Source organism: Rhodamnia argentea, chromosome 4, assembly GCF_020921035.1.
Source record: "Rhodamnia argentea isolate NSW1041297 chromosome 4, ASM2092103v1, whole genome shotgun sequence".
NCBI classification, from domain to species: Eukaryota; Viridiplantae; Streptophyta; class Magnoliopsida; order Myrtales; family Myrtaceae; genus Rhodamnia; species Rhodamnia argentea.
The window spans coordinates 12,374,131-12,392,868 of NC_063153.1; the positions used below are offsets into that span (position 1 = coordinate 12,374,131).

The window sequence follows — 18,738 nt, forward strand, 5'->3', positions numbered from 1 at the left end:
TGATTATAATTTATAATTGATAATGTACTATTTTTTTATTTCATAATTTATTATATAAAATTAAATTTTAAATTCGAAATCGAAACCGGCCTTTGAACCGATAGTTCCAAACCGGAACCACCCCTTTAAGGGCCGGTTGTGGTTCAATCATGGCCACGAACCGGAACCGCTGGTTCCAGTTCCAGGTCCGATTCAATCATGGCCACGAATTGAAACTGCCAATTTCGATTCATGAACAGAAACCGGTGATTTACGATCTGTGGCCATGTCTAACCTTTAGCTCTTTGAAACACCCGGCAAATTATGGACTTTTTCCCTCTCGAGTGGGGCAGGAGCGTCAGAGCGACGGGTTCACCCTCACCTTGTCCGAACGAAGCCTGACACAGAGCTTTGAATTTCCGGAGGGAAAATCTCGATCTTCGTCCCCATTCCCGAAATTTTTGAACGGCGGGGAATCGCAGACGGTCTTCCTCATCAGAAAAGTTTTCCCCAATTCAAAAAGGGAACGTTTGAATTTCCCGTCGCTTTCCCTCATTTTCCCATCAACCAAACAGTCCAAAAATCCCAGAAAAGCTAACGTCCACTGCAAGCCTCCCTCCCTCTCTCTCCCTCTCCCTCTCTCTCTCTCTGCGTGCGTTCAAATTTTACCCAGATGGATAAGACAAACGAATTCCTCGTTACCGACCAAGCCCGACGCTTCGCTCGCTTCGAGCTCTGAGCCCCTCAGCGCGCGGTGACGTGTGGAGCTGCGGCCGATCCCTTCACGTTTCGCCGTTTTCGTCTCGGATCCTCCTGACACCTGTTAGGGCGGGAAGTGGGGAAGTTTCGCCGCCCCAACCGAAGGCATGCCTGTACGTCCGCTATCTCTGTCTCTCGCGCCTTCGTCTCTTGTCGTTCTCTCTTTTTTCTAGGGTTTGTGCGGTTTCACTAGGGTTTTGACTCTTGAGATGGGGTGGCGGTTGGGGGGATTTCGATCTTGGCAGGAGCCGAAGATCATGAACCTGCGCAAGGGCTCCAAGGTATGGGCGGAGGACCGGGATTCGGCTTGGGTGGCTGCAGAGGTCGCCGATTTCGTGGGGAAGCAGGTCCGAGTTGTGACTGCTACGGGTAAAAAGGTGATTTTCATGACCTCTTAGCTCTTGCGTCTGCGTTTTTGCTCGTGTTAGGTCTGTCGGTGGTTGGTTCCGTTATGGGGGTGTTGAGTTCCTTTCTGTGCGTGGGTGTGTTGCGTAGGTTTTGGCTTTGCCGGAGAAGCTGCATCCTCGGGACGCGGATGATGAGGAGCACAATGGAGTTGACGACATGACTAAGTTGACGTACTTGAATGAGCCCGAAGTACTTTATAACCTGGAGAGACGATATGAGCTGAATGATATATATGTGAGTCAATCAATGTGGACGTGTACTGAATTCTGTTTAGCGAGGAGTTGAATCGCACTCTGCATAGTCAATGCGTGTTATGACGAGTTGGTTGATTAGTTCATCAGAGTGGAAGAGTTGTGTTGCAATTACTAATATATTCATTATGGAGTGACTGAAGTCTCTTGAGATAAAGATGTCCAGGTAAATTACTCACCGGGGTGCTTTTAATGTCAGAATGATATTTTTAAAAATCTTGGCCATCTGTCGAAAAGCGACCTTCTCTTTTTGAGAGCATTTACACATGGGAGAACACGATAGGTGGGGATTACGGTTAGGTGTAGTTTCATATTTTCAGAAGTAGAGGTAAATGATAAAGCTCCAACTACTATTTCTGGAGTTAAGGAAATAGATATATATATATTGCAATGGCTATATTTGACTTAATTGTTGCCATCACTTAAATGACGATTGCTTTGTTAGAATAAATGTTGCCTGTGCCGTACTCGACTTATACCTATAACTAATTTATCGGCAGCTAAGTTGCCATGTGATAATGGTCTTAACGCATTCCTGAATATGTGGTGATTCAAGCGAAAGGCGATCTGCATATACACCAATGGCTCATTTTGTTTATTCTGGTATCTGAATATTTTCTTAGCTTGAAAAGGTCTTTCTTGGAGTAAAAGCTCTTCTCTTAACAATATCAAGGTATGATAAATGCAGCAAACTATTAATAAGTAGGGTTTTTTTCCTTCTCTGACCAGACTTACACGGGAAGCATTTTGATAGCTGTCAATCCGTTTACAAAGCTTCCCCATCTCTACAACGTGCATATGATGGACCAGTATAAGGGAGCTCCTTTTGGGCAGCTAAGTCCACATGTATTTGCAGTGGCTGATGCATCATTCAGGTGTTTCCATTTTTTGATGCTTGTCATTGAGTATACTCCTTAGTCTCACAACATGATCTAATTAGCTGTTTGCCATCTTGATGCAGAGCAATGATAAATGAGGGTAAGAGCCAATCTATACTAGTTAGTGGGGAAAGTGGGGCTGGAAAAACTGAGACAACAAAACTGATTATGCAGTACCTCACTTACGTGGGGGGTCGCACTGCTAGTGCGGGTGATGATCGAACAGTAGAGCAGCAAGTTCTTGAAGTAAGGGTTGCTTGTCAACATTCTGTGAAAAACTTTTCCAGTAAATCTCCATATTTGACTAATATATGCCCTTCATCATAATTTTTGAAGATTTTGGATATTAGTTGTCTTTCTACTTTGGGGATGAACATTCTGCTTACTTGACTCTGTGTCATCCAGTCAAATCCACTATTGGAGGCATTTGGTAATGCAAGGACTGTCAGAAATGATAATTCTAGGTGGGTGCCGGTTCTCCTTATTTCAATGTTGCTATCATCTGCTTTCAAGCTTTGAGCTGCTTGTTATGGTAATTTTACTCTACTAGTTTGCTTATTAAGTGGCAAGAATTAACTTGACAACCTGCCCCTCCATATATGTTTTCGTTATTTTTGGAGGTCACCCAGTGCCTTTCTATGAGTTGAGTCTTCATATTGAATTTCCCTGATGGAAATGGTGTACTCCGTTATAATAATGACCCTGGAATTACCTATCCTTAAAAGCATTGACTGAAGACACTTCAGTGGGACCTCATAGGGACAATAAGAGAAAATAATTGGTGAATGGGTTGTCTCAAGTTAAATGCAGCGAAGTCTATTCACTGTTGTTAATCCAAGATCTATCGACCAAAGACATATTTGCGTGCAATTGGTGGACAAACTCTATCTCATTATTGAGTAAATTATCTGGCAGTTATCTCATGTAGCAATATTTGTTGAGTACAGCTACCTTTTGGTGCATAGGTATACAGACATATGTGATAGATCTGTGTAGCAAGTTATCTGTCATTAAAAGTAACTATTAAGTATGAGTCAAGGTGTGAGTGATATTTATGGTTGTCCTTTCAGGCGGTCATTTATTTTTCTTGCATAATTCAATGAAGTTTCTGTCTGTATGTCGAGTGTTTATAATTCTTCGTCCAAACAGACTGACATGCTTCAGAGTTGACAGTTTCACAGTTGAAAAGAAAAATCTGGGAAACGAAGGTGAAGCAGTTATCGGTATATTCTAGTAATAGGTATATTGACTAATTCAGATTGCTTTTATAAAGAGATATTTAATGCACAGTAGGTAAGCATTTATCAACAGAGTTAACTTTCATGTGATATGAAGATGACGGCATGGGTCTATTCTAATTGTGAGTAATTGCATTATCATCTTGCATTGAAAATACTTGAAGCATTATGCCAGCAGTAGCACATGCCAGAAAGGGAAGATAATCCTTACAACATGTGATATCAACATTAGTAGCAGTGAAAAAAAAAGAAGAGAGGGGGGAATTGGTTGATATGTGAAGTAATCTTGGAATATTAAAGATTAAGTCATGGATTTGGCCCCATATGGAGGATAACATGTGAATCTTGGCTGTGAGGAGCAATCACTGGGTAAATATACACTGCACTTGGTCATCGTAAGCATTCGCCTTTAAAAGTTTGCTAGTTACTTTGAATGAAGCTGTGTGGTGAGTGGGTCAATGGATTGGACTGCCAGGGCCTGTAATTATGGTGTTACGATGTATAGGCTTTTGTGGGCTGGTTGCTTGGATTTTAACGTTAAGTCAATTGTTGTATCTGATTTAGACTATGAGTATAAGAGGGACATGTGTAAGCTGGATATTAGAGGGTCACTCCGTACAGGAAATAGATGTTGGGCAATATAGCCAAGCAGTTGTGTTGTTGGGAAATGGTGGCCAATTGTAGATCACGGTCACACTACATGCTTTTAAGAAGGTTAAAATCTTCCCACGTTGATTTTTTTTCCTCCTTAATATTTCTAGGCATCTGGGGCTTTTTATCTTTTGCATTTTGCAGTGAGTTTTTGAGAGGATGAGCAGCCTTCTATATTGGGCCATGTCATTGATAAGTCTATGTTTATATTGGGCTAGTAATCATTAGGCTTTTCTGAACAAGTAGAGTGTAATTTGTTTCCCTTATTGTTGCAGTCGTTTTGGCAAGTTTGTCGAGATCCAGTTCGATGCAAACGGTAGAATATCCGGTGCTGCAATTAGAACTTATCTTTTGGAACGTTCTCGGGTTGTTCAGATAACTGATCCTGAAAGGAACTATCACTGCTTCTATCAGTTATGCGCATCTGGAAGGGTACGCCCCGTCCTTCTCCCTCCCCTCCCCTTTTTCTCCTCTTCTTTGGCTTGTTGTCAGTCCTCTGCTTTTGTTCTGCTGCTAAATTTGTTGATTTATACACCTACTGGTATGTACTACTTGCCGGAATCTCTGCAATGAATTTGTTCTGGAAAATGATTCATCATTTATGTTACGAAATTTTTGAAAATTTTGAAGCAGGATGTGATCAATTTTGTGGCATATTTCCATGTTTAGCTAGTTGCTTGAATAGCTGGATGCATGTGGCATTAGTGTGTGCATATCCTGGTACAAATGAAGCCTATAAATATTGTAGCTTTGGGAACGTGAAAACATGTGCAGGATGCGGAGAAATACAATTTGGGACATCCAAGCCTGTTCCACTACTTAAACCAAAGTAAGACTTACGAGCTGGAAGGAGTGAGCAGTGCAGATGAATATTTGAAGACGAGAAGAGCAATGGATATTGTTGGTATAAGTTCTGAAGATCAGGTTGGCTGGTTATACCTTTCTTGCTTTTGTTCTACTCTTGTATCTTACTTATTAGAGTAACTTTTATGCTTTTCACAGGAAGCTATTTTTCGCACATTGGCCGGGATTCTGCATCTGGGAAATATTGAATTTTCACCAGGCAAAGAGCATGATTCTTCTGTCATAAAGGATCAGAAATCTGGCTTCCATATGCAGATGGCCGCTAATCTTTTTATGTAGGTGATCTAGAATCTTCTCATGTAGCCTTCTTTTTCTCGGTGGTCCATAGTTTTTAATGCCTTGCCTTGTCCTTTGTTGGATGCTGGTTTGCTTAGCTTTTATTCTTCATTGAGTTGGCTTGTATAATGCATATCTTTGAATAAATGTGATAAAAATTGTTGTCCAGGTGTGATGTGGACCTCTTGCTAGCAACGCTATCCACTCGTACAATTCAAACTCGAGAAGGAAACATTGTAAAAGCCCTTGATTGTAATGCTGCAATTGCCAGTCGAGATGCACTGGCAAAGACAATCTATGCTCGGCTATTTGACTGGTATTTCATTGACAAATCTATATCTGGAAAGTCTCGTCTAATTTTAATGTTGATTGTCTTGATTAAGAACATAGACAAATCTTATTGTTTGGTGTAGGTTGGTTGATAAGATTAACAGGTCTGTTGGTCAAGACCCAAATTCTCGTGTTCAAATTGGGGTCCTAGATATATATGGCTTTGAATGCTTCGAGCGTAATAGGTAGGTTTCTTTTAAGTGTTTTTCAGTTAGACCTTATGTTAGTGTGTTGGTGACTGCTTGATTGGCTAGCTATTGTTGTTTGTACTTCTGATTTAGCTATTTGGTGACTGCCTGATGGCTATTACTTCTGATTTTTCTCTCTCCTTACCTTACTGAAGAAGGAAACCAGCTTCCCGCTTATTTGCACCTTTTGCCTAGTGAGTCCGAGTGGGTACAAGGGGACTGCCTGGTCCACCGTATGCATCATATACATAAAAAACCTTTTTCCAAAGAGAATTTTACTTCACGAACTCTTCCAAGATTAATTTGACCGTGAAGCATGATTCCTCTATGTCAGAAAAAACACACATCCTTCTAGCTACTTGAAGCAATTGACAATGCTATCTGTAGAGATTTTTCTATGAGCATCACCTGTATTTGCTCTCACACAAGATGAAGCCATGTGCTTTTGTCTGTAAATCTGGTGTGGAAGATTCTGTGGAGATTTCTCTGAATTTGTGCTTTGAGTATAGACGTAGTTGGCATCTCTGTTTGTGCTTATGCTTGATTTGTTAGATATAGGATGTGTTGGCTCATTTGTTGTGTAAGCATGTTGCGGCTTGAAAAGCTATGAGATGAGTCTTTTACTGCTCCACTTTTAAGCAAAACAACGTTTGATGTTTTTTATTAGAGAAATGTGGTTGGAAACCTTCTAGCCGATTTAACCATTTCTTTTCAGTTACCTCCAAGTATAAATGTGAGTTTTACTTGATGTATGTATGGTATTGTTTTGCATTTTTATCTCATGAAGGTGACTGCTTTTTTTATGTTTTTGGTGATAAAGAAACGGTCCATCATGATATGTCTTGTTATATTTCTTCTGTTTAACATTGGTTTGAATTGGTTACTTCTGTGACAAATTGACTTTCAATACCTGTCCTAGCATCCATTTCGTTGTCCCGTGGTACTCACTGTTATTCACGGGTTGTCATTTCATCCACAGCTTTGAGCAATTCTGCATCAACTTTGCAAATGAGAAGCTTCAGCAACATTTCAATGAGGTGAGATAAGGGTTTTGAAGAAAAATCTTATGCAGTTCTAGTACAGAATGCTATCTAATTTTTTTCCCTTTGCTTCAGCATGTGTTCAAGATGGAGCAGGAGGAGTATAGCAAAGAAGAAATCAATTGGAGCTACATAGAATTTATAGACAACCAAGATGTTTTGGATTTGATTGAGAAGGTTGTTTCTTAAGTCATTATCACGGATTTCGGATACTCTGAAGCTCTGGAATGCACTCTAAAAACCATTAACTGATTCCTTTCGCATATGCAACATACATTTGAGCTTCGAATGATCTTTCTAGTCAGTTGATTGATAGCGTTCTGTAACACATTGGGAATTGTGATTACATACCGGTGTATTACATGCCTCAGCATGGCTTCCTACAAATCAACATGTTTATACATGGCATTTGCAGCTCCTTGCTTTTGAATGAGAACCCTTCCCATTGATGTTTTAGACATTGAAGAAAACTTGTGTCAAAGTCCTTTGTTTCTCAATTTGCTTGTGCTATAGGATCAAAATCAAGTTGGAATGAGATGATCAAATTGGAAATCTCAATAGTCTCATGCGGCTTGATTTATTGTTTAGTTCATATGTCTGCAAGATATATCAAAATCTCATCACCGGTGTTTTTCTGTTTGCTTATGAGTGAGTAAAATTATTGTGGATTTTATAGGGCTTTTAGGATTGACACATTAACGAGTTTTAATGGAGGACACTGATCTAGCATATTTGCAACTATGCATTTGAAGTTTTCTTTCTTTGCACAGTTTCTTATTTGATGCAATGTGGAAGTTTTGGTGCCTTGTATATTAGCAAAAAATCATCCGAAGGCAGTAGTGAGTGAGAAATGGTTGCTTATAGAAGTCTGGTGTAAATAAACTTTCTCATACCTTTTTTATTGTTGGTCCCATTGATCTTGCAGAAACCTATTGGGATTATTGCTCTGTTGGATGAAGCTTGGTACAGATTGTTTTTCCCCCTATATAAATTGGTCACGTGGATTTGGTGTACATGCAATTCATGGTTTTTCTCTCTTCTTGTGCAGTATGTTCCCAAAGTCTACGCATGAAACCTTGTCAACCAAACTGTTTCAACACTTTCGGTCACATCCAAGGTTGGAAAAGACCAAATTTTCGGAAACAGATTTCAAGATGGCCCACTATGCTGGAAAGGCATGTATTTTGACAAAGATGATCTGTGAATCTGCAATTTGTTTGGCGGAGTTTTGATTTTTTTTTCCTTTTACCTGCTGTTTCTTGTGCAGGTCACATACCAAACAGAAACCTTCATAGATAAGAATCGAGATTACGTCGTGGTGGAGCATTGCAATCTTTTGTCCTCTTCCAGGTGCCCCTTTGTCGCTGGTCTTTTTCCTTCTCTTCCCGAGGAATCGTCAAGATCATCCTATAAATTTTCTTCTGTTTCTTCTAGATTTAAGGTGAGCTCTAACCTATATTCCACGTCCTCCTTTCATTTTCTCTTCTCTTGATATTCCAAACAAAGCATAAAGATAAACGGGATTCTCGCATGAAAGAGCTGTTATACTGTCATTTGGATAAATATTTTTCGTCTTCTTGGGTATCAAACTCTTTGTTGAATAGAAATGACATTTACAAACACAAAGGAGTGTTGATTTGCTAGGATATCAATAATTTTTTTGCTTGTGGTGCAGCAACAACTTCAAGCACTTATGGAAACCCTCAGCTCAACAGAACCTCATTATGTACGCTGCGTAAAGCCAAACTCCCTGAATCGACCACAAAAGTTTGAGAAACTCAGTATCTTACACCAGCTACGCTGTGGGGTGAGTGGATTGTGCTCCTACGCTTTGATATTTTGTTCTTCTCTTTAGAATGGTCATTATCTTGGGTGGGAAGTTCTATTTGTGCTTCTCATTTGGCACTGCATCTCCATTTGGACTCTACTGGCATAGTTCTAATGCTTCCTCATAGTCCTTTTTTGGTTTTTGCTTTTATATTAACTCAATGGCCATTAAAGAAGGGTTGCATTGCGTTTATTATACTGCCTAGTTCACTCTATTTGTGATGGTCAAAGATGGAGGTTATCCTTGAGCCAATTTCCATTAAAAATTGAAAATCTGAATCGCTGAGCACCAATTTGTGATGGACTAGCAATTAATCCTTTTAGAAAATTTAAGACCCAAATTTCACTAGATTCACAGCTAATTCTTACAGAAAATTTAAGAGATAAACAGGTATGGAAGATCAACTCCTGAATGCAGACTCTGTGTAATGGTTTTTATTGACAGGCTATGAGAAGTATGCAATGTAGATTTCCTGGATGAGACATAATTCTGAATTTAGTCACTTTTTTGCGTACTAATCATGCTTTAGTTGCACATAGTACTAATACTAGTCAACTCCATCTGGTCATTATCACATCTTGATGTGATTGTGTTGACTGATACTAGTCAACTCCATCTGGTCATTATCACATCTTGATGTGATTGTGTTGACTGATACTAGTCAACTCCATCTGGTCATTATTACATCTTGATGTGATTGTGTTGGCTAATGTCCCCTATCTTATGGTTGCTATCTTGTATTTTTGAATTGTCTTGAATATTTTTCAACAGGGTGTTCTGGAGGCAGTTCGCATAAGTTTGGCTGGTTATCCTACTCGAAGGTCTTATTCAGAATTTGTGGATCGTTTTGGACTGCTAGTTCCTGATCTTCTGGATGGAAGGTCTGCTTGTGGCTAAGTTTTTGTTGAGCATTTGGTCCTGCTTTCTGTATCTTTAAGATATGCTTGCAGTGTCATCATTTTTATGCATTACAGTTATGATGAAAAGGTGATCACTCATAATATCCTGCAGAAGTTGAAGCTTGAAAACTTTCAGGTATATTTCTTTTGGATTAGTAACTGTGCTTTTATGGATTTTATAGTGGCTGGTGTAAATCTTGTAGGATGACATATACTTCATCAATTCAGTGTCTTTACCCTGTCTCATAAATGTTGATGCAGCTTGGAAGGACCAAAGTGTTTCTTAGGGCTGGTCAAATTGGTAGTTTAGACTCGCGGCGATCTGAGGTTCTGGATAGTGCTGCAAAATGCATCCAGCATCGTTTTCGTACATTTATTGCAAGGAAGGATTTTGTCTCTGTCAGGGCTGCTGCTTGTGATCTTCAAGCATACTGTAGAGGTACTTCATCTTGCAAGGTTTTTCCTGTGAGATTTTGGCTGATGGAGGGAAATCCATTGGCTTAGGACACTAGTTGCTTGTAGGTTGAGATTTTATTTCAACATCCACCTTAGAGTCTTTAATGTTAGTGTGCAATCTTCATTTCTTCTATAATATGTTCCAGTGGAAGAACTTTTCGAGTGTTGATCAGAACATGCTCCTTTGCAATTTTTTCTTTGCCCAGTATTCATGAATATTATTCTATTTATTTCTTAGGATGCCTTGCCCGGATGCTCTATGAAGTGAAGCGGAAGGCAATGGCTGCTATTATTATGCAAAAGTATTCCAGGGGCTGGCTGATACGGTCTGGTTATGTGAAAGAGCGTGCAGCTGCCGTTGCCATACAGTCGAGTATCCGTGGTTTTGCAGTACGCCAAAAGTTTTTGTATGGAAAGAAACACAGAGCTGCTACCCTGATTCAGGTGAACGGGACATTGGATATGCGCATTTTGGATCATTTCTGTTTGTATTTACCATTGGCAACTAATTTCCTTATGATCAAAGACAGATCAGGGTTTTTCCTTGAAGGCTTGATGGTTTTTTGCTTTTGTTCAGTTAATAAACTGTGAGAAGAATTATTGGAAGATCAATTAGTTGATGGAAATGTTAGTGCATTGGACTTAACACGTTTTGCATGATATCATAACGAGATGAAACCCACGTGTGGTGCAACATGATATGCTTAACTGGTCTATTGACATTATATAAAGCTTTTTTGTTGCAAGTCGTTAGTTTAGCATGTTAACCCAAAATTTATAATGGGTTAAGGTGATGAGGAATTCTGTAATAGTTACAAACCCGACTAAGACATGCTAACTGAAATTTCCAATCATATTTATCATTATCATGTTCGATCTTGCTTCTCTAAAACATTTCCATAACAGTACACTATTTTGTTGGGAGGGTGGATCATGTGCGTAATCCATTCTTTGCGTTTGGTTTTCTACTTGATCTGGCTATCTGGTCTCTCTTAAATCCTGAAATTGTGTGGTTCAAACTAGAGTAAGAGAATATTCATGTCTTTTTTCATAGAGATACTAAGTATTTTGAGTTAAATCTAATTCCTTTCTTTTTTACTCTCTGGCCTAAATAAAATTACCGTTTCAATGTTTAAACGGCAATACTCATAGGTTTTTGAAGATTTGGGGTGGTCATTATTAAGGAAAAATCAAATCTTAAGTACTGGAAAGGAAAAGTATAGGTGAAATCCGAAAGACGGCGGTATATGTGTTATGAGAACTAACATGCATAGGAGTTGCTTCCCTTTTCGTTTACTAATACTAAAACTGTAAAAGAAAATCCATAAGCTTTCCACTTTTGTTTACCCTTTTTTAATGTCCCATAATTGATTTTATATCACTAGTAAACAATACGAGTTTATTGATGTTGGTTTGCTTCATTCTCTTGGCATGTCGCTCCCAATTGCTAGGCTCGATGGAGAATGCACAAGTTTCGCTTGGCTCTCAGGCATCATCAAGCTTCTGTCATTGCAATACAGTGTCTGTGGAGGCGAAAACTTGCTAGAAGAGAACTCAGGAGGCTGAAGCAAGTAAGCTTAATTAGGCTTATTTGAAGTTTGTTCTTTCCAAGTTTGAGCATAATTAATTATTTGTTGTAAATTAATTTTCATGTCATAGGAAGCTAATGAAGCAGGTGCCTTGCGCATGGCTAAGAATAAGCTAGAGAAGCAGTTGGAAGATCTTACATGGCGTTTGCATCTAGAAAAACGTTTACGGGTATATATATAAATATAGAATTGTGAGATTTTGTATTTGCCATTTGGATTTGGAAGCTTTATCTGATGGGCACATATATTTTTCTAAGAGGCAGCCACTTTCTCTGTAGGTTTCTAATGATGAAGCTAAGCTGGCGGAGATTTCAAAATTTCAGAAGACATTAGAATCAATGAATCTTGAATTAGATGCAGCTAAGTTGGCAACAATAAATGAATGTAACAAGAATGCAGTGCTTCAAACTCAGTTAGAATTGTCAATGAAAGAAAAGTCAGCCCTGGAAAGAGAGCTTGTTTCAGTTGCAGAGCTGAAGAAGGAAAATGCACAGCTGAAGGTTAGTCATCTGCTTATCTCGGCCTTGACTTTGGTTGGCTTCAGAACAAAACCTTTTGTTCTAGTAATTCTGTATGGGCATCGGGGATTAAAAATTTACGAAGTTATTACTTTTAAACTCTGGCAATGGATAATGTCTTAGCTTAAAGCTTTGCTTACTGTAGAGCTACATCAACCGCTCTTGCTATTGAAATCTAGTGTAAAATTGTTGTTGCACTGTCAATTTGCCTGTTTCTTTGAATAATTTGTTCTATTGTTTTGCATTGTGGGATATGGGTGCTCTAGCCCTGCGGATAGCAAATTGTTATGGTTTTCCGTCTATTTGGGTTGCCCGTGGGCATCGGATTGATCGTTGTAATTCTCTAAAATCTTGTTATCTTTCTGTTTACTTAGCAATTTATCTTATAACTGTAACATTTATGCGGACTTTGTGTCCCAGTTGGATTCTCATTCTGTTTTGTTAGTTTGGCTTTTGGTCTGCTGTTGATTTTTGCTAAGTAATTAATCTGGAAGCGATTGCTTCTTTATGATACTTCTGTTGATATTTTCTTAATAGAGCGCCTTGGATACTTTGGAAAGCAAGAACTCTGCTCTGGAGCTTGCACTTGTCAAGGCTCAAAAGGAAAGTGATGCTGCAATTGAGAAGTTACGCCAAGTGGAAGAAAAGTGGTTTCAGTTGCAAGAGAATGTGAAGAGGTTGTTATGTGTTCCAATTTCTTGTAATCTATGCGCGTATCAAAAGTTATGTTGACTATTGTTCAAGTTTTTGTTTTTGTGGGTTTGTGAGTCACTAACCAGTTTCCTGGGTAAATAACTTGAGACTAGCAAGTACTGATTTTAGTCTGTTTAAGTTAGTGCATTTCTCTTGTCGATTGTTTTCACTCATGTCTCATTATACATTTTCAATCATTAAAGGTTGATGTGGCATGCAATGTTGCATTCGAATAATCTGATATACTAAGTTCGTTTATCCTGCATTTATCAGCTTTGACATCCTTAGTTCCTGTGGTGCAGTATTTAATGACGACTTATTGTTCTCTGTTTCTGTGTGGGCTTCTTTGTGATAGCCTTGAGACAAGGATCTCAAATTTAGAAGAGGAGAACCACATTTTACGACAAAAAGCACTGAGTGTGTCCCCAAAGAGTAATCGCTCAGGCCTTGTGAAGTCATTTTCGGAAGTAAGTTCTGGTCTCTGATTTCACCGTAATACCATATAGCATAAACACTTGTGGATATGAACACTCGATTGCAAGTGCAGGCGCTTAGAATGTATGCATTTCTGAATTTTCATGATTGGTCACTCCAGTAATGCTAATTTTGACTTGAAAGATGCATCATCATGCATTATTTATATGCTTCTGTACTGGTGCGATTACCTTTTTTATCTTTCATTTTGATGGTTCAGAAGTATTCTTCTGCACTGGCTCTTCCAAATAGCGAGAGGAAGCATGTTTTTGTAAGATTTTTTTCTCTTGTTAATTTTAAGTACTTGATTTATCACATGTGAACTCTTCGTCATCCTCAACAATTTCATACTTGGTGCAGGATTCTCCGACGCCTACCAAACTTATTCTACCTTTTTCACATGGCTTATCCGAGTCACGCAGGACTAAGTTAACTGCGGAGAGACACCAGGTTTTCTGCCTTTTTGCTTCTCTGGCAGGAGTCACTATAATTATATCAATATTAGCAACTCACATCCAATGATAGTTACATCAGATAGAAAGCATTTAGATCAATGTAAAATCTGGGTTGTCGGTGACATTTCTGATATATAAAATGGCAAACTTCTTTCCAGGAGAACTTTGAACTTCTTTCAAGGTGCATTAGAGAAGATCTAGGCTTCAAGGATGGCAAACCAGTTGCTGCTTGTATTGTGTACAACTGTCTGCTTCATTGGCATGCCTTTGAATCAGAGAGAACAGCTATATTTGACTATATCATTGAAGGAATCAATGAAGTTCTTAAGGTGATACAGATGAACTTTGCTTTATGTATCAGTTCATGCTTCAATAGTTTATTTTTATTTTTTTCTAGTGATTGGCTGATGCCCGTAATGTTATCATCAGGTATGCTGACGGTACAAAAAACTTTGTCTTGCAATTATTTCAGGTTGGGGATGAAAACATTACTTTGCCTTATTGGTTATCCAATGCGTCAGCACTTCTATGCCTTCTTCAGAGGAACTTGCGTACGACCGGTTTTCTGATAGCAGCCGGTCAGCGATCTTCTGGGGCTTCTGCATTGACAACAAGAGTCGTGCAGGTCTCTATACTTCAAAATCCACTCTTATTATTTACTTTGTGCCTTGAGAACAATATGTTCCTACATTGCCAATATTAGTTCCATTTCTTTGCATAAGACATGCACATGAAAAAAATTTGAATTCTTTCGAAGAAATGTGAATGTTGATGATCTTTGTTTCTCTGTTTATCACCTGCTCTTTTCTAATAGCTTAATGGGAGATTCCTAGATGAAAAAAATAAAAAATCTACTGACGTCTTGTATAGCAGTTTTCCTTGAGAATGCTTCTTATGATGTTTTCACTTCGCAGACCATAAAATCTCCATTCAAGCATATCGGTTTTGAGGACGGTCTTTCACATATGGAAGCAAGATACCCTGCCATACTTTTTAAACAGCAATTAACTGCTTGTGTAGAGAAAATTTTTGGGTTAATTCGTGACAATATTAAGAAAGAATTGTCGCCTCTCTTGGGTTTATGCATTCAGGTAATTCTCCCTCTCTCTCTTTGAAATTTCCTTTACTTTTACAACCTTCCCATGGCTTTTAAATAAGTTTGATGAGTGGCAACTAGTTGCTCTGGTGGATTTTCAGGCATGGTTTGTCACAGTTGATGTGCACAGGTAGCAAATTTTGAGAAAAATAATTGGTTTGTTTCAGATGAATGTGCAAATAAATTTCTCTAGAGTATTTCATTGATGCTAGCTCGGTTATTCCTAGTTTTACTTGACTTAAGTTTAAGCTGTTGATCTATGCAGCATTCTCCTTGATTTATTACCTTTTGAAGTAAGGGAACGTTGCAGAGTTGGTCTTTTATTTAGGTTACTGCTGCCAAAAGTCTGTCTGCAACATTTCGCAGTGAGCTCATTTTGTAGTTCTCGTGAGGAGTTGATGGAAAATGTCTACTGTGAAATTAAGTTTTGAAGTACTAGTAGTGCTTCTTAGTCGAATAAGTTTCCCCAGATATTTAGGCAGCTTGTACAATGATCTATAGCCTAAAACAGGTATATTCAATTAGTTGAAAATTGCATCCGCTGCTCGCTGAGAAGTCAGGCTGAAGGATCATGCGTGTGGTTTATTTGGCTCGGGACATAAATATTCTAGATGACCTTTTAGTCTTTTTCATTTCAGCAAATTAGAACTGTCTCCAAAGATTAAGACATTCTAATAATTTCTTTTTTATTTCTTTATGATGATACATAAGGCACCAAAAATTGCACGTGGCAAATCTTCTAGATCACCTGGCAATGCTCCTCAGCAGCTTCCTAGTAGTCAGTGGGAGAGCATTATCAAGTTTTTGGATTCTCTAATGAGTCGTCTTCGAGCAAATCATGTATGTATGAGAATCCCTATATCATACTATTGCCTGTTGATTCTATATCTTGTATGTGAAATTGTTGCTGATTGCATGCATCACTGGCAAAATAAACATGTGCAAGCATCGTTTTCGGCTTGATGACTGAAAGAAAGTATGTTGTTTTTTAGGGAAGATCAATAGTTTGTTTGCAGTTAGATAGGGCATCACTACATGGGCTAGTTTAATTTTATTGTGCAGAAATGGGTATTTATTGGTAATGGGTGCGAGATTCACTTCTTACATTGCTGTGTAGCTAATTTGTGTCTTCAACACATTGAAAATGAAGAAAATCACAGAATTTCGCACATCACATAAATGAAGACTTGGAAATGAGTTTTTGTCTTCATCTCCACAAAGCTTATTTGTTGCATCTCAATGAGTGTCCTGGAGGACCAGCTAACCAAATCCTGTTAATAGAAGGGAAAACAAATGCTAGAAGAAAGCGCTCAGGCCGCAGACATCTTAGTTGGATGAAACTTTGCTTGCCACAGCTTCCAAAAACTCATTCGGCCTTCATGAGAAAAAATATCAGCCACGTTCATTGTGGCTACAAGACCAGTATTCTGATGTGTCATGCCAACCTTCACATTGACAGTTCTCTCAAACTATTCAACAAACTTTTTCATGGCTTGCACACCTAACTGTAACTGTGGACACTAAATTACTATATTGCACTCAATTTTGTGAATGCTGGGTTACTATGTTGTGCTTAAATGGTCAAGTTTGGAGATCAACTTTGGAGATACTGTTCCTTTTTGGTTTAAAAATGCTTCACTTTTTTTATAGATTACCAAGCTTTCAAGTGTTCATTCAGGTACCCTCCTTTTTCATTCGGAAGCTCGTTACTCAGGTTTTCTCTTTCATCAACATACAACTCTTCAACAGGTATACTCGGATCTAACACTTATGTTTTTAGCATGTGGATCCTTACTGTAGATATCATTTTAAGCCCTCAATTGTTCTGCTCAGTCTTCTCCTGCGACGTGAATGCTGCACCTTTTCAAACGGCGAGTATGTAAAATCTGGTCTGGCAGACCTGGAGAAATGGATAGTGAATGCCAAGGAGGAGGTAATTGGAGTTATTTGCCTCCTAAAATCCTTATACAATAATTAACCATTTCTTCAGTGTCTGATATGCTGGAATCTATAGTATGCAGGAACATCTTGGCATGAGCTCAATTACATCAGACAAGCTGTCGGATTTCTGGTAAGAGCTATTGTGTATTGTTCTCATTGTATATTCAAAAACCATAACTTTCTCCCATGTACTTTTCAGGTGATACATCAGAAGAGGAAAAAGTCTTTAGAAGAAATTAGGCAGGATTTGTGTCCGGTAGGTCTTCTACTCATTCACTGCTGTGAGATATTTTCTTTTCCATGAATCACACAGAAAACTTATTTTAAAATTTAAATTAATACCATGCTTCCTTCATTTTGGACAGGCATTGACTGTGAGACAAATATACCGAATTAGTACAATGTATTGGGATGATAAATACGGGACACAAAGTGTCTCGAACGATGTGAGTATACTTTCTATCTGAGGTTTGCTGAGTCATCGTTTTTTGGGACAGAATCTTAAAAGCTATGTGTTCAATAGGTGGTTGCCCAAATGAGAGAAATTCTAAACAGGGACAATCAAAATCTTACCTCAAACTCGTTCTTGTTGGACGATGACCTCAGGTAAATTGCATACCTTAAGCCTTTTGCATAGAGCTTGAGTAATCTGAAAAACAGAGGAATACTAGAAGTTGGTTGCAGTGTTGCTTTCAGTCTGTAAATCAAGGTGTAATTATATGAATTGTTCGACATGCAATTATGTGGAGGCTGTTCTCATCTCACCTGCAAGAAGAACTGCCATTCACTGTATGGTTTTGGAGTTTGGGAGTATATACGGGTAATGTCTTAGGCTTCAGAACAGGTGGAATTGGGGCTCATATTGCTGACTATATGAAGTTAAATGCAATTGTGTAAATCACTGTATATGGATTCAAAGCTACTTCAGATTTTAATAGATTTATTCCAATCATGAATGTTAGTTACTAGGATTTTACAGATGACAATAGTTTATTTGGTTAGTATCTTTTACATGGGGGAAAATTAAGTATGCCCTTTTGTGGTTAGTAAATTTTTTCAGGTGATTATTAAGTTTCAATGAAGAAAAGTGCTTTTGCTTTATGACCTTTACTGTAGTGGAAGAGTGTTCTTATGCCTTTTTTTTTGGCAGCATCCCGTTCTCAACTGAAGATATTGATATGGCGATTCCGAGTATAGATCCTTCTGATATTGAACCACCAAGCTTTTTGTCCGAGTACTCTTGTGTACAGTTCCTCATCCAGCATCAGAAGTAAAGATGGCCTCCTGGGTTGTAAACTGCACGTCACCTTACTCGATGACCATACCTCCCTCTGTTGTACATAATGATTCTTTCAGTAAAATCAAGGAAAAACTGAAGGCAGACGTAGCTTCATTCCTCACTTGTTGTGCAGATAGATGGTTTCTCTTGCTCAAGAGAAGGAAATGCATCTGGAGTCATCAGTGAGGTTTCTGGGAAATAGAGTTTCGGTGGACTAGGTATAATTGTTGGTTAGAAAGGCAGATCAGTGGTATTCTTTGTTTATCAGTTTAGTTTGTAGCCAGGTCACGTATATTGCAGAATTAGGTGGTCATTTGTTTTACTGGAAAGGCTGCTTCCTTTTTTCGTTGGGGCTTTGTCCTTTCAAGTTTGTACATGTATTCCTAAAATAGTCTGTCCTAGGTTGTGATACTTCGCATTTTCCTTTTACCATTAATTTTGTCAATTGATTGGCAGTACGAAAACAGGTGATGTACATATAACTGTAGTCAATCCATGTGATCATTTGTATCTACGATCAACTTGTAATCACATTCGACTTTGTTTTTCAGTATCTTTAAATGATTTTACTTCCTTGCCATTCAAGACAGTTGAAGAAACATTGTTCAAGGTTTTTGCCATTGGTCTATCATGGAGAACTTCAGATTT

At 38.5% G+C, this 18,738-nt stretch overlaps 1 protein-coding gene across 1 annotated transcript; it reads left to right on the forward strand.

The window, feature by feature from the left end:
• Positions 1-302: 302 nt before the first annotated feature.
• Positions 303-18,679, forward strand: LOC115746708 (myosin-15). Its single transcript, XM_030682598.2, has 39 exons — positions 303-851; positions 984-1,115; positions 1,234-1,380; positions 2,127-2,272; positions 2,359-2,521; positions 2,681-2,739; positions 4,440-4,596; positions 4,939-5,088; positions 5,167-5,303; positions 5,474-5,620; positions 5,718-5,819; positions 6,802-6,859; positions 6,938-7,039; positions 7,788-7,825; positions 7,911-8,037; positions 8,130-8,303; positions 8,538-8,669; positions 9,462-9,571; positions 9,665-9,725; positions 9,851-10,028; positions 10,284-10,489; positions 11,497-11,616; positions 11,705-11,803; positions 11,913-12,134; positions 12,690-12,829; positions 13,201-13,312; positions 13,540-13,590; positions 13,680-13,769; positions 13,933-14,103; positions 14,247-14,399; positions 14,689-14,865; positions 15,582-15,710; positions 16,549-16,619; positions 16,704-16,803; positions 16,885-16,941; positions 17,011-17,067; positions 17,177-17,257; positions 17,335-17,417; positions 17,962-18,679. Exons 1-39 carry the CDS (start codon positions 846-848, stop codon positions 18,083-18,085), a joined length of 4,569 nt encoding a protein of 1,522 aa, XP_030538458.1. The 5' UTR covers positions 303-845; the 3' UTR covers positions 18,086-18,679.
• Positions 18,680-18,738: the final 59 nt, after the last annotated feature.

Bases quoted from the DNA above. Each gene is read 5' to 3' on its own strand.
- LOC115746708 (XM_030682598.2), top strand. The intron at 5,304-5,473 runs GTAGGTGATCTA...ATTGTTGTCCAG, and splicing joins ATGGCCGCTAATCTTTTTAT to GTGTGATGTGGACCTCTTGC. The intron at 16,620-16,703 runs GTATACTCGGAT...TGTTCTGCTCAG, and splicing joins AACATACAACTCTTCAACAG to TCTTCTCCTGCGACGTGAAT.